We start from the raw sequence: 13,522 nt of genomic DNA, 5'->3' as shown, positions 1-13,522 counted from the left end.
GATACGTCTCGAGAAACGTGAAGGGTACAATGTTTATAGTGATACATACTTCGGATCGGAGCATAACGAGAAGCGAACACGATCCGATCCGGGCCTTCGGATTGAAGCATCATTGGATATACAATAGTCGGATCGGGAACGGGTCTATACTCAAATTTTAGCAAAGATGAGACGCGTTGCTCGATTCACGGGGTGCCGTAATACTCTATCCATTGTGCTCCGTTGTGATCGTATCAACAGCCGACAATCTTGGTATAGATGAGCGCGATGCACATCCATATTGAAGGCGAACCGCTTTTAGGAATTCCACTCCCAGAGTTCAGCGAATGCCGTGCATACCTGGGTATATCGTGATCACATCTCTCTCTACATATTCGGTACATCATTGCCGTTTCATCTCTGAATGTTCCTGGTGCAGGTGTAGTATTTGCGTTTCGCCAATCAGAGGACCCCGGGAAGAGTGGGGTTACGACGTCTATCCCGTATTCCGCTTCCCACTTAGCCTCGGCCGAGCTATGATAAAGTTACCGTTCTCTGTAGCCGCTGATTATGTCGGTCTTTCACTAAGAGCGATGTGCGAGGACGATGCACGAGGATAGTGGCATAGTCTGTGATGCGGCAGCCTCCATCGTATCTCTGAAAGTAGCCTTCAAAGCATCCAGACCATACGCTACGTGCACTATACCTAGAAGACTTCAAGACGTTGAACGCAGTAATATGCAACATGTCGCTCATTCAAATCAGACTGAAGAGCTTATATGAGGGATTAACTCACAAAGATGAAGCCTTTCGAGCTGCTATTACAATAGAACTATTTTTTGAAGACGAGCAAGCCATCGTAGCGCAGATGCATGACACGTGTCCTTGCTCTTGAACATTCAGAATAACTTCTTTCAGGTAGTCTATAGGGCTGCTGGTACATGGATACGTTGGAACAGCTCTCGAGTAGTATCTGCTAAGACATCTATAATGCTTGCATTGGTTACAGCGAGTGCGCATCGCACAGCCGTTATATATGGCTTGCCCTTCAGAACTTCCAAGACCATCCATCATGGTTCAAAGGCTCCATGGCAGGATGTGCAGCCTCTGCTTTCGCGTACTCCTCGTCAATTATCTTTCTCTTCGCCTCACTACGAACCTTCAACATGACAGGCATATGCTCGCCTGGATTTCCTGGCATATCTCCAGGGAAATCCCTCGGGTCGAGTGGCAACTTGGCATTAGGCGCTGGCACGATCTCAAACGCCCACACTAGACGCATGATCGCAATTGCCAGTGAACGTTCGGCGACATGATACCCGGGACAGATACGCCGCCCGGATCCGAAAGCGAAGTGATCGCGGTCTTTAACGTTAGCGGAGTTCTTGCTCTGCTCGCTATTCATCAAGTCTCCCTCGTATCGCTCAGGCCAGAAGCGATCTGGGTCGACATGTCGGCCCGGGTCATGCCCAATGGCCCACGAGTTGAGATGGATACGAGAACCGGCAGGTAGACGGACGCCATTGTAATTCAGCTCCTTGGTAGTCATATGTGGATGGCCAAGTGCAACAGGTGGGCGCCAACGCCAGAGCTCCTTCATCAGGTAGCGTACGTAAGGTATCGACTCGAGGTCTTCGTAGATTGGTAGGCGGTCTGCAACTCCAACTACAGCTTCAATCTTGCTGAGCGCCTCGGCCTGAACAGCGGGAAATCGCATCATGGCCTCGAGGAAAGACCATGATGACATTTTCGAAGTATCTGCAGCGCCGATAATGAGCATGAAAGCCAGGTAAGCGGCCTCAGATCGGTCTTCAAATCCCATGTTTTTCTCATCCTGTAATACACGAGCTAAGAAAGAGTCGTTGACTCTGCCCGCCTTAATGGCCTTTTCAACTCGCTGCAGGCGCTCGATGGACCATTTCATGTTGTCTTGAAAGAGCGCTCTTGCCTTTCTCTCCCAGGGCTTGAGGACAAGGGGTAATCCGTCCAAGATTGGGAGTATATCGACAAGGTGAGATCCAGAAAGTGTCCCTAAGATCTGTTCTAATCCGCTGCGGAAGATGTATTCAATCACTGGATCTTTCTCGTCTGGGATATCCATGCCGAATGTTTGACTGGCGAATGCGCTATACGTATACCGGCCAATTTCGTTGAAGAGCTGGACACTGTCACCGGCTAGATTGTCATTACCGGCGACTTGCTTCAGAAACTTTGCCGTTTCAAAATGCAGGTAGTCGAGACCAGCATCGGCGCGTGTGACACTGGTCATACCTTGCAAGATGACCTTCCTCTGGTGTTTCCACCTTGGATGGCTGGCACTCAATAGAAGTACGTTCTCTTGATTGCATATCTGTTCGTTGCTAACGATCCAACGTGGGCGCTCCGATGTCGTGGCAGATGCTTTATCGAAGATAGCTTTGACAGCTTCGTCACTATTGATGAAGTACTGAGTAAAGGGCCCAACTTGCAAACGAACGATCTCGCCGTGGTCGCGAGCATACTGGCCGAAAAGTAGGTGTAGGGAGCCCGTCTTTCCGGATCGGATAACATCGACCGCGTTTCCCAGTAGTGGCACGCCTGGTGGTTTCGGAGGCAATGGCAGCTTCCCCCTATCTTGAAGCCAATGGCGCATCCATGATAGTAGGTAGATAACCGGAACTGTCAACAAGGCCAATAATGGAATCGGCAAGAAGGCCATGATGATAATCTTGCTAGCTGCATAACTTCCATCTCACGGTTGTGACCTCTTTAAATTGCACTGGCCGGTGCGACGTTGTACGAGCAAGAGCGGACCCAGATCTACCGCCTGAGACCATTCGGCCATCATTTTGCATTAACAGACTTTACGAGCAAGAGCTGTTAAGGTAGTATGCGGGGGAAGTACGGGATGTGGAGAGCGGGGTCGGGATCTTCGGCTTCCGTCGTTCCCGATCCGTTGCCATCATCACTTGGTGCTCCGACGACCAGAACTCACGATCCTACCCGAACTTGCTGAACGATCCTATGCTGTGAAGGTATCCGAAAAGATGGTTACTGAAGATACCGTCATACCAGCAGCGGCCGTGAACGCTAACGATGACCTGTGTGGAGAGCTGCCATCGCCTCAAGCGTTAGCTTCGACTAGGGGAAAACGTGTATCGCTCGCGTGTCAAAGTTGCAGGTCTAGAAAGACCAAGGTAAGATTCGTTGCTTCGGGAGCTTTGGCATTTCTTAGATTGGTGTGTCCTTGTATCATTTGTTGACCCATAACGTTATCAGTGCGATGGCATACAACCTGCTTGCTTGACGTGTCAGCACCTCGGCATCGACTGTGTATATGCGAAAGCGTCTAGAAAGACTGGTTCCAGAAGAATAAATGAGTATGTGTCTAGAGCTCAGCTTGGGTGAAAACTGACAGCAACAGTCGGGCTCAGGCGATGCACAAAGTCAGAAAACTACAACATCAGTTGCATACGGCGACCAGATACTCAGCAACAACCCGCCCTGATGACACCGTGGACACTGTAACCCAGCGACCTGATGTGATTCATAGACTATGCGCCCAGACTGAAGCAAGGGATGTCGGCAATATTGATTCCGACACAGCTGTTGACATCTCTGAACAAGAAGTTAGTGAGGAGGTTCGTGCCGCAGAGGTTTTCCAGGATCGGCACGCATCGGAGTTTGGATACTTCGGTTAGTGATTAGCTTTCATCATACGAGTTCTCTAACGATATGGATAGGTTTGTCTTCGAATCATGCATTTTTTCGATCAATATCACGTTGCTTCATATGCTTCTTGCGTGGTGCGCCGCAACAGCATGATCAAACCCAACCAGCAACAACCGAAGACTGGAGTGAGATCAACACATCAAGAGTAAACCCAACAAGCAACCTGAAGCACAACTCTGAGGAAACATTACCAACCATTTCAGAGTCCTTCTCAATGCTTGACCGCTTCATAGCAACTAGCGCAGGAGCCTTTCCTTTCGTCAGCAAAGCGACTCTAACAGCACCTCTCAAGGAACTGGCCTTTGGATCTCGCAAGCCAGGATGGACTACAAAGCGAGCACTTGTCAACATCATGTTTGCACATTCGTGTCTGGCAATTGAAGATCCCAAGTGTGATGTATATTTCCAGCGGACCATACAATATCTGACCCCTGAAACTCTCCGAGGCGCGAGTTTGGAACTCAGTGAGTTGTTACTCTCTCGCTTCTTCGTCGAGTATTGACAAGGCCTTTAGTTCAATCGTTACTGCTCGTTACGAGCTATCAACAGCAGCAGCAGATGCCTGTCAGTAGTGCAACGTACCATGCCCTGACGGTAAAAGCTGCATTTCAGCTCGGTCTGCATTGTCCTTCCAGTTACAAAGATCTTTCGCCATCAGACTCTGAGTTGAGAAAGAGACTATGGTACAGTTTGATCAATCAGGATAGGTATTCCCTCATCAATCTGATTTTCCCCAACTAGAAGCTAAGCTACTCAGGATGCTTTGTATGTGCCTGGGTAGACCGTGTCTTATTCCGTCACAGCACATATGTACGCCTGAACTAGAAGACCCGAGACAGATTCACCACGTGTTACCTCTTGCGCATGAATATCAAGTGGAAAGTCTTCTTCAGCACAAATACCAAACGTAAGGCTCGATGATCATTCTTGCGAATCTCGAACTAACAAAGATGCAAAGCGACCTATATAGTATCATTGCAGCCATGCTCAGTGACGTTTACCAACACAACATCAGGAGAGAGATATCGTTGAGCACGTGGTCTTTGCTTGCATTGAGATTGCAATTGTACCAGCGATTTGAAGAGTGGCGTCAACAACTCGACCCTCGTCTAAGACTCATCACACCACAAGAGATTTGCACCGTCCTTACATCCCAGATCGAGGAGAATCGTTTCAGAATAACCCTAACAGTACATTACTACCGCGCTCTGATCATGCTTAACGGACCGGTCATTAAGAATTTGCTGGACATCGTTGTCAATTCCTCCCGTGCAGATGAAGCTGACGAATCCCTATTCGAGCAATCTGTGCCGACCATCAAGAGCGATCTCGTTGTACTCGAGAACTTGAATCACATCCTTTGTATCATTTCACAAAGCGAGGAGTTCATGAACCACAACAACGTCCGATGGATTTCCAATCATGCCTGTAAGGACAGGCGTTACACGGCGATCAGATATAGTAACACTAACGAGAAGCAGGTTCAATACTAGCCATGCATCTTTTCTTTCTTGCATTGCTGTACCACATCCGTCCTGAACTTGAAGCGAAGACTATCACTTCGGCATCTAGGATCAGAGATCTTCTGGGGCAATGCCTTGATAACATGAAAGTACTGCAACGGACTAGTACATTGTTTCGGAAAGCTCGTGAAGCGCTCGAAGTCTTCACTCAAAAGCTAGACTCAGTTCGTAAGTCGTCCAGGTTGACAACAGCTATCTCTGACGTGCCTTGTCTAACGCCGTATTGATCAGGTATTAAAGAGCTGCCTACACCCGGCGCTTCCGCCTCTGGCATTGGAGCACTCCCCAATTCTCCTCCCAGGCATTACGAATTCAGCATGAACAACGACTTCTTTGGGCAGCCTGAATTTGACCTTCTGCTGGGAGACGGGTTTTATTGTTAAGCTTACAATATTCATCAAGCGACAAGTCTATGCCACTGCAATGACACTAATTCATGTTTGTCTGTCTCAACTTAATGCGGACATTGAAGTTCTTGCGATGTACGAAGAAGGCATTCTTCAAATACATCGGCTCTTGGCTTTCGTCAAGCTCAATCTATACGCAAAACTATTAGTGAAGCCCTGAGATATTGTATCTGCGATGCTTACCTCGAACTTTCTCAGGAAGGTGGGAACAATCTTGTATGTTTCCAAGAGGCTGATGTTTCTCCCAATGCACGTTCTTGATCCTGCTCCGAAATGAAACATACTGGACTTCATCTTTGCGATGTTGGCAGGATCAACATCGTCACCCTTAAGCCATCGCTCGGGTCGGAAGATATCCGCATCTTCTCCGAAAGTCTCCTTGTCCTGATGCAGAACCCAAGCATTACAGCCAACCACGACTCCTCCAGGCACATGATGCCCATCTATAGTGGCACCCTGTGGCGGTGTGATACGTTCGAGAAGCAAGCCAACGGCTGGGTGCATTCGGAAAGCCTCAGTAATGACAGCGTCGAGGTAGACGAGCTTCTTGGCAGCGGAGAAAGGAATAACATCATCCGTACCAGTACTATCTTGGAGTGATGCCAAAGCACCTGAATCGTGTGTGTCATCGATCTCCTCCATCAACCTCCTGTATACGCGTGGAGTTTTCAAGAGGTAGTAGAAGACGCCAGCCAAGCTGATGGAAGTGCTGTCAGAACCAGCAATAATCAAGGATGCGCACATAGCGGAGATTCGATCATCAGTCAGAAACTCCGGGTTCTTGTCCTGTGATTGCAAGAATCGTTGAAGAAAGGTGATACCCATCTCGCTGGAAGGTTTATCTGCTGTATATTGTTTCTGATTAGCCGATACCTCGTATTGCCTTGCCAAAGCAAACTTGATAATCGCCGCGTTAGGGCTGACTAGCCAGAGATTTATACTCTCGAGGAATAGTTTGATTGGGTTCTTGACAAGGACACGATCCCACCAGGGATTTTGGCCTACCACAGTGCCATAGTCTTGGAATGAATCCACCGTAGCGATGATGTCTGCGACGTCTTTGTTCTCTTGGACGAAACCAAGTCGCTTGGACCAAGTAATCTCCCCGATAACGTCGAATGCGAAGTACTGAATCCACGTAGATAATGGACAGATATCCTGTCCTTTGGCGTAAAGATCTTCTGTACGCTTTAGCCAATAATATGAACAGCTATTCACAAGCGGTTCAAAATCCAGCAGTGTCGATAATGCGAACGCATGGTTGACAGAGCGTCTCAGGCGAGCATGGTAAGTCTCTGATCTTGTCGAGAAGCTGAAAATGGCGTATGTAAGCATCTAGCACCTCTAGAATGGGTCGTATACGAGCTCACAGATTGTAGACAATGCTGCCTTTTTTCAGGACAGCAAAGACATCGTAATATCCACTCTGGCGTTGATCAGTTTCGTCTAACTGAACTATCGGTACCGTCAAGACTGACCTTTGTAAATCCTTTATTCAGTCCGTATATGTCCTGGATAGCAGATGGGTTGCCAAACGACAAAACGTTGGGTCCGACTCGGACAACGTCGCCATACTTCGCATGTAACTTGCGGTATGTAACATGTGTGTCTCGCTTGTGTACATCCATCGCACGCCATATATTCGTCAATGACGCGAAATAAGGCCCAGGATATTTGCTAAGACCTTTCTGAAATCTTTGTGCCAATAGGTAACAGATCAACGAAGCGACAAAAACCGCGCAAGTGGCCAACATCTTGAAAGGAACCAAAGCCTTCGATACTGTAATAGTAACACACAACTAACGAAGTCATAGTGAGATCCATATGATACTTGGGAAAATATATAGCTGCTACGACCGTACGATCATAGGGTTTGACGGACGATAGCTTCAACTCGATAACAGCGTCGATGGGTCGGGTCAATGGTTAGACCAGTTCCGATCCCGAGCCGGCGGCAGTGGTTGTATCAGTTTCCAGTTCGAGCCGATGGTTGAGCCGAACTGACTTCCGAGCCGATCGGTAACAAACAACTGACCAGCGCGCGTTCCAAACTCTACAGAAACACCGCTATCACGCGTCGCATTATCGGCTCAGTATGTCGAACATAGTAGTGGGTTCGCACATGACATTCTGGTCAAGTGCTTATAAACCTACGAACCTCCGAAGCTGTCCGTCCTCCAGGGTTACTTCACCAGAACTTCATATCCGCAGCAACCTCAACTCGTACCACATGATCATGTCTTCAGTTGATCGCCACACCTTGCCGAATGGCTCTCGACCCGTCGAAGCCGTCCGAAACAACGGGCCCGACGATTTGGCATTACAGCGCTGGAAATTGCGAGAGATGGCTGAAGGATGGCCTATGTACCGCGATGCATGCGAATGGGACAACTTCGACTCTATATTTCACGACGACGCACATATATACACTACATGGAGCGGCCGCGTGCATTACAAGAAGTTCTTCGAAATCTCCAAAGCAGGCATGGATAAAGGCGCCTTCATCATGCATAGATGTGTCGGAGCCAGTACTGACATTCGACCCGACGGTACTCGGGCTGTTACAAAGCTCAAGTCTACCATCACCCAGCGCTTCACCATTGACGGCTGCGAAGTCGATGTGGAGTGTGACTGTCGCTTCTGCTACCTGTGGGAGAGAAACGACGCTGGCGAATGGAAGGCTAGGCTTGTACGGCATTGGTATGAAAAGGACAAGATGATCCCAGTGAATCCGAATAAAGTCCCTGTTCTGGATGAAGCAAGATTGGCGACTTATTCGCCCGGCTATAAAATGCTTGCTTATGGCCAGGAGGAGACGATGGAGGGTATCAAAGTCCTCCACGGTATGCCAGGACATCGCCGTGAAGATGCGGGCACACCCTCTCGTGAGGCGCACGATAAGCTGTATTTCCAGTGCAAGAAGTGGCTGGACGGAGAATCTGTTCGGGCGGAGGACTTTTAGACCGGTCTCATGAAAATCAATGTACACATTCTGGTTGCAGAGCAACGTGCTGTTTTTTTCTTCTTTCGTGGGTAATGTAATGATGTTGGACGGATAAGCACAGGCGTGCTCAAAGAGGCCATCACAAGTCGGATCCCAGGGACACAAGCGCGCCCCACCGCCTCAGGCGTGAACTTGTACCATCCGCTTCCTCACCCTCCATTGTTCTCCACATCGTCCGCTTGCGATGCGCTACTACTAATCATCTAGACTTACGCCACGCTTTTCTCATCTGACTCCAATCCGGTGCGAATGCAATCCATTGACTCCATTGTGCATAGCTGCGAAAGTCGGCACATGCAGATCCTTACCCTACTGCACGAGGAAGAACAAGATCAATGTCGCCCGGCATTATCAATCCGACCACGCGGTATTACCGTCTTATAACCCTCCATTTGTCGATTATGGAACCATAGGTTGTATTGTATGGCATGCTCACAGCTAGGATATGCGTTCGACTGCACCTACTACACCTTCAAGTCCATTGCATTATCCGAGCGATCGCCAAACCAAAGCATACATCACGCTGATGGTGAGTAACACAATCCAACAATAGTTTTGGCCGGCAGCGGTAGAATGGTAGGAACCTACTAGTCTCCTCTTCACCCCCACTCAACATATACCTGGCATCGTGACAAAAGCCTAATGCGCCACCTTGAAAACGAAAAGCACAAACTTTCATTACCCGCCAATGGCTCGAAGCGTCGTTAGTCGAAACGCCACCTCCGCACTCCACACTTTAGACTCATGTTCAAGTCCGGGGTACGACAGGCTAAGCATTTGGAGGCACTATCGGCAGATATTGCGACAAGGGGGTCAACACATGGATAACGATCTGCATATCAGTCTGGGATGAAGTGCACACGCAACCGTGAAGCAAGAAAGCAGAATCTCCAATCTTCGGGAGGTGGAGCCAACACCCAAAGTCCAGCCTTTTCTTGATACTACCCTACTTCTCCGTTTTAGCATCGCAAAAACAACAACCACTGCTTGTATCGCGTTCCTTGTTCTATCAAACCGTCAAACAACAGCTACCATGCCCGACCTAACCTCCAGCCTTCTTTCCAACTGGAAATGTCTAGCAGCATGTACTCTCGTCTCCATGTCCCCCTTCCAATACGGCATCGACTTTGGCGCCATCGGCGGCCTGCAAGCCATGCGCGGCTTCCTTGAAATCTTCGGCCACCCAGATCCCACGGTACCAACCGGCTACAACATTTCTACAGAGCGCCAACAGCTCATCTCCTCGTTGATGACGCTAGGTGCTTTCCTTAGCTCCTCGTTCGCGGGTGTCTTCGCAACGAGGCTGGGCAGGAGACAGTGTCTTTGGATGGCCAGTGTGCTCTGCTGCGTTGCGAATATCGTCATGATGACTACGACGAGTATGGGAGGTTTGTACGCAGGGAGACTGCTGATTGGTATCGCGAATGGATGGTACATGACGTTTTCGCAGTTGTATATTCAGGTTCGCTCCTATCCTTGGTTGTCTCCCCACATTCTTTCGCACACTTCGCTGACGACAATGGAATACAGGAATCCGCACCAGCGCGCTACCGCGGTCTCATGATCTCCGTCTTCCAGATATGGACCTCGATTGGCACGCTCATCGGCACCGTCATCGACAACGCGACACACGACATGCAGGGTCGTAACTCATACATCATCCCGCTTGGCATTATCTTCATCGTCCCCTTCTTCATGTCCATTGGCATGTTTTTCATCCCCGAGTCGCCGCGTTGGCTCATCCTGGTCGACAGACCAGCACAGGCTGAGAAGGCACTGCTCTGGATGCGTCCCCATCCGGAAAGCGTACCTGGAGAAGTAGCAGAGATCCAAGCTGCCATTGACGCGGAAAAAGCCGTCAAGTCAAGCGCGAATTTCCTGGATATCTGGAAGGATCCTGTGGATCGGCGACGCACGTTGTTGGCTATTGCCGCGGTATCGACGCAGGCTGCATCTGGTGCTATGTTTATGATTGCGTACGGAACGTACTTCTTCCAGGTCAGTACCCGTGCTTCATTGTTTTTTGACCCTGGTGATAACTGACAGTATGTAGATGGCCAATGTCGGAAGTCCTTTTATGAATTCATGCATCTTGACCTCGGTGGGTGTCCTCGCCATCATGGTGAATAGCAGCATCATCTCCAAGATCGGCCGTCGGCGCGTTTTTCTCATGACTGGCCTTTCAATCTGTGGCGTGACACAGCTTATCATTGCGGCTGTATACCATGTCAATCCTGGGACTACCGGCACGGGAAAAGTAAGAAGTCGTCTTTTTTCTCTCTAAGCATCAATCTAGGTTCCTCAACTGACGTTTGCACAAGGTCATCGTTGGTCTTTCAGTCGTGTACATCATAGGCTACAACGGCATGATCGCCGCCTACGCATGGCTCACCGGCGGAGAAATCCCATCGCAGCGTCTCCGTTCATACACCTTTGGAATCGCATCTGCAGTCGGTTTCGCAGGTGCCTGGCTAGCCACTTTTACAGCTCCCTACTTTATCAATCCCGAGTCGCTGAACTGGGGACCCGAGTACGGTACGTTCAGCAATTTCCCTATTCACCCATAACCCTCTCCATCGTTCACACCCAAGCTTACTAACATGCTTTTTCTTTGCAGGCTGGATCTGGGGTCCGTCTTGTTTCATAACTGTCATCTGGGTCTACTTTTACCTCCCCGAGATCAAGAACCGCACACTCGAGGAAATCGACGAGATGTTTGAAGCTAGGCTCCCTGCGCGCAAGTTCAGAAAGTATGTTTGTACTGGGAGGGTATTGGCTGATGATGGGGATGAGAAGCTTGGTAGTGAGAGAAGGGATAGCGAGAAGGAGGGTAGCGAGAAAGATCAGGTTGTACACCGGGAAGTTGTTGACGTAGGAGAGAAAGGCGCATGAGCTGGAAAGGGGATTGTCATGAAGGTGTGAGAGATGTTATGTTACGGTGGCTAAAGTCACAGCTTGAGGAAATGATAGCTGAGCACATGGACTTGCAAGATGTGTACTTTGACTGTGTATCGTTTGAGTGCTACTCCTCAGTTCAAACCTTCGCATTATGTACCAGCGTTCTCGACATCCTTCCCGCACCCCCATCACCCAGCAAACTCGACCAATGTCGGTGAACATACGATACTCAGATGCCGTCCATCTACGCACCAACACCACTCTTCTTTATCGCCTCATCCCCCATCTCCTCAGCATGCTTCTCCGCATCATGCTGAAACACCCAATCCTCCCTCGGAAACTGGATGAGCGTGGGATCCTTCTTCACCTTCTCCCAATCCGTCTTATGCCACATATCCCTCGTCGTCTCCCCCGTCCTCTGCACCGCCTTGACACGGTCATACCGTATATCCTGATACGCCCTCAGCGCACCTTTAACATTCTCCTTACCAGCTTTCCGCAGCAACACAGCAAGCGTCACGCCATCTTCCAGCGCCTGCGTCGCACCCTGCGCGCTCGTAGGTAGGAAAGGGTGTGCGGCGTCGCCTAGCAGGCAGATTCGGCCGTGGCCTGGTGCGGAGCCGTAGCCGCTGACCCAGTTGGGTAGTGGGTCCCGGTACACGAGTTTCCAGTCTACGAGTTTCTCTTCGGGCGTCTTGGACACGATTTTCCAACACATGGGGTCCCAGCCTTCGAGCACGGTTTTGACGTCTTTGAGGTAGCCGGGGAAGGACCAGGATTCGTCAATGTCGTGCGAGTCGCGGTGGGTGAGCACCCAGCAGCAATCTGTGCCGTTTTTGATGGTGCTGAAGAGGAAGTGGACGTCTGGGCCTGGGTTGGTTGTTAGTATGAGATGAAGATTTTAGGGGAGAGCAAAGGAGGCGTACCAATCCAGCCGTTGAAGGTATCTCCGCTGTCGCAGAATTGCTTGGTTTCCGGGTCTGCCATCATGTCCTTGTTGCTGAACCATGCCCGCCAGACGGCATACCCACTGCTCTTCGGCTTGTCTTCGTATCCCAGCACCAGTGTTCTTGCCTTGCTCCTGACACCATCACTCGCAACCACCAGATCTCCAGCAACCCTCGTACCATCCTCCAGCACAATACCCGCTTCTTTTTCATCCTCCCAGTACTTCTCTACCCTCTGCCCCAGATTGATCTCCACCCCAATCTCCTTTGCGTAGTTAAATACAATCTCGTGCAGCTCGCCGCGGTGTCCGTTAAAGTTTGGCGCCTTTTCGTCGCGTGGCGGCGTCTTCTGGTTTATGACTATCTCGCCGGTGTCCCATTTGTGGATGTTGAAACCGTATTCGGTAAGGTCGATGGAGATGCTGCGCATGTCGCGTGCGACGCGTCCGTCGCTCCAGCGCGCGAAGATGCGACCGGCGTTAGGGCCGAAGGTTATGATGTCGCCGAGGATCTTGAGCGAGGGGAAGGATTCGTAGATTACGGGGGTGTGGCCGTGGCGGATGCATTCTATGGCTGCTGTGAGGCCGCCGAAACCTGGTCGTGGTTGTTAGGGGTTGTAGGTAGTAGGTAGTAGGAGATGTACCTGCGCCAATGATGATGACTTTGATGCCAGTCTTTGGCTTCGCGCCATTGGTGACGGGGCCATTGCCATTGGTCTCTAGAGAAGACATGTTGGGTAGTTTGGTGTCGTCGATTCTCGCACGGAGTGGCATGCGCGACTTTGATAGAGCGTCACGACCAGAACAGGAGTGACACAACGCGCTTGGTTGCGAGAAAAGGCTCGAGGTGTCTGAACGCGTCGACCGGGTATCCGTTCGCGCAGCGTGGGGCTTAGCCAGCCTGCATCTACCGACGATATGGCAGTGTACCCATAGCCTCAGCTACTTCATCCAGGCGAGATGATACCGATGGCCGAGGGTGCAGGCGTGGGTCGTGGCGCCATGGGCTTGCAGACGTTGGACGCTTCTCGCGGCATGTCTTCTCCGTGGGGTG

At 50.2% G+C, this 13,522-nt stretch overlaps 6 protein-coding genes across 6 annotated transcripts; 3 read left to right on the top strand and 3 right to left on the bottom strand.

Moving 5' to 3' along the window:
- Nucleotides 1-1,027: 1,027 nt before the first annotated feature.
- AA0111_g8272 (hypothetical protein) lies at nt 1,028-2,677 on the bottom strand (the record flags this gene model as incomplete). The annotated part of the gene is made up of 1 exon (XM_028654701.1): nt 1,028-2,677. The coding sequence occupies one exon, from the start codon at nt 2,675-2,677 to the stop codon at nt 1,028-1,030; it is 1,650 nt and encodes a 549-aa protein (XP_028504256.1).
- A 1,996-nt stretch (nt 2,678-4,673) lies between these two features.
- AA0111_g8271 (hypothetical protein) lies at nt 4,674-5,596 on the top strand (the record flags this gene model as incomplete). The annotated part of the gene is made up of 3 exons (XM_028654700.1): nt 4,674-5,118; nt 5,172-5,381; nt 5,445-5,596. The coding sequence occupies 3 exons, from the start codon at nt 4,674-4,676 to the stop codon at nt 5,594-5,596; spliced, it is 807 nt and encodes a 268-aa protein (XP_028504253.1).
- Nucleotides 5,597-5,642: 46 nt separating this feature from the next.
- AA0111_g8270 (hypothetical protein) lies at nt 5,643-7,248 on the bottom strand (the record flags this gene model as incomplete). The annotated part of the gene is made up of 3 exons (XM_028654699.1): nt 5,643-5,750; nt 5,804-6,801; nt 7,086-7,248. The coding sequence occupies 3 exons, from the start codon at nt 7,246-7,248 to the stop codon at nt 5,643-5,645; spliced, it is 1,269 nt and encodes a 422-aa protein (XP_028504254.1).
- Nucleotides 7,249-7,715: 467 nt separating this feature from the next.
- Nucleotides 7,716-8,582, top strand: AA0111_g8269 (PEP2-like protein; the record flags this gene model as incomplete). Its single annotated transcript, XM_028654697.1, has 1 exon — nt 7,716-8,582. The coding sequence occupies one exon, from the start codon at nt 7,716-7,718 to the stop codon at nt 8,580-8,582; it is 867 nt and encodes a 288-aa protein (XP_028504149.1).
- Nucleotides 8,583-9,657: 1,075 nt separating this feature from the next.
- On the top strand, nt 9,658-11,516 carry AA0111_g8268 (hypothetical protein; the record flags this gene model as incomplete). The annotated part of the gene is made up of 5 exons (XM_028654696.1): nt 9,658-10,086; nt 10,155-10,622; nt 10,678-10,881; nt 10,946-11,159; nt 11,242-11,516. The coding sequence occupies 5 exons, from the start codon at nt 9,658-9,660 to the stop codon at nt 11,514-11,516; spliced, it is 1,590 nt and encodes a 529-aa protein (XP_028504148.1).
- A 250-nt stretch (nt 11,517-11,766) lies between these two features.
- Nucleotides 11,767-13,200, bottom strand: AA0111_g8267 (hypothetical protein; the record flags this gene model as incomplete). Its single annotated transcript, XM_028654695.1, has 3 exons — nt 11,767-12,392; nt 12,449-13,063; nt 13,113-13,200. 3 exons carry the CDS (start codon nt 13,198-13,200, stop codon nt 11,767-11,769), a joined length of 1,329 nt encoding a protein of 442 aa, XP_028504151.1.
- Between the last annotated feature and the right edge of the window lie 322 nt (nt 13,201-13,522).

Source organism: Alternaria arborescens (genome assembly GCF_004154835.1).
Source record: "Alternaria arborescens strain FERA 675 chromosome Unknown contig_20, whole genome shotgun sequence".
In the NCBI taxonomy this organism is placed as follows: Eukaryota; Fungi; Ascomycota; class Dothideomycetes; order Pleosporales; family Pleosporaceae; genus Alternaria; species Alternaria arborescens.
This window is presented reverse-complemented; position numbering and strand designations above follow the sequence as displayed.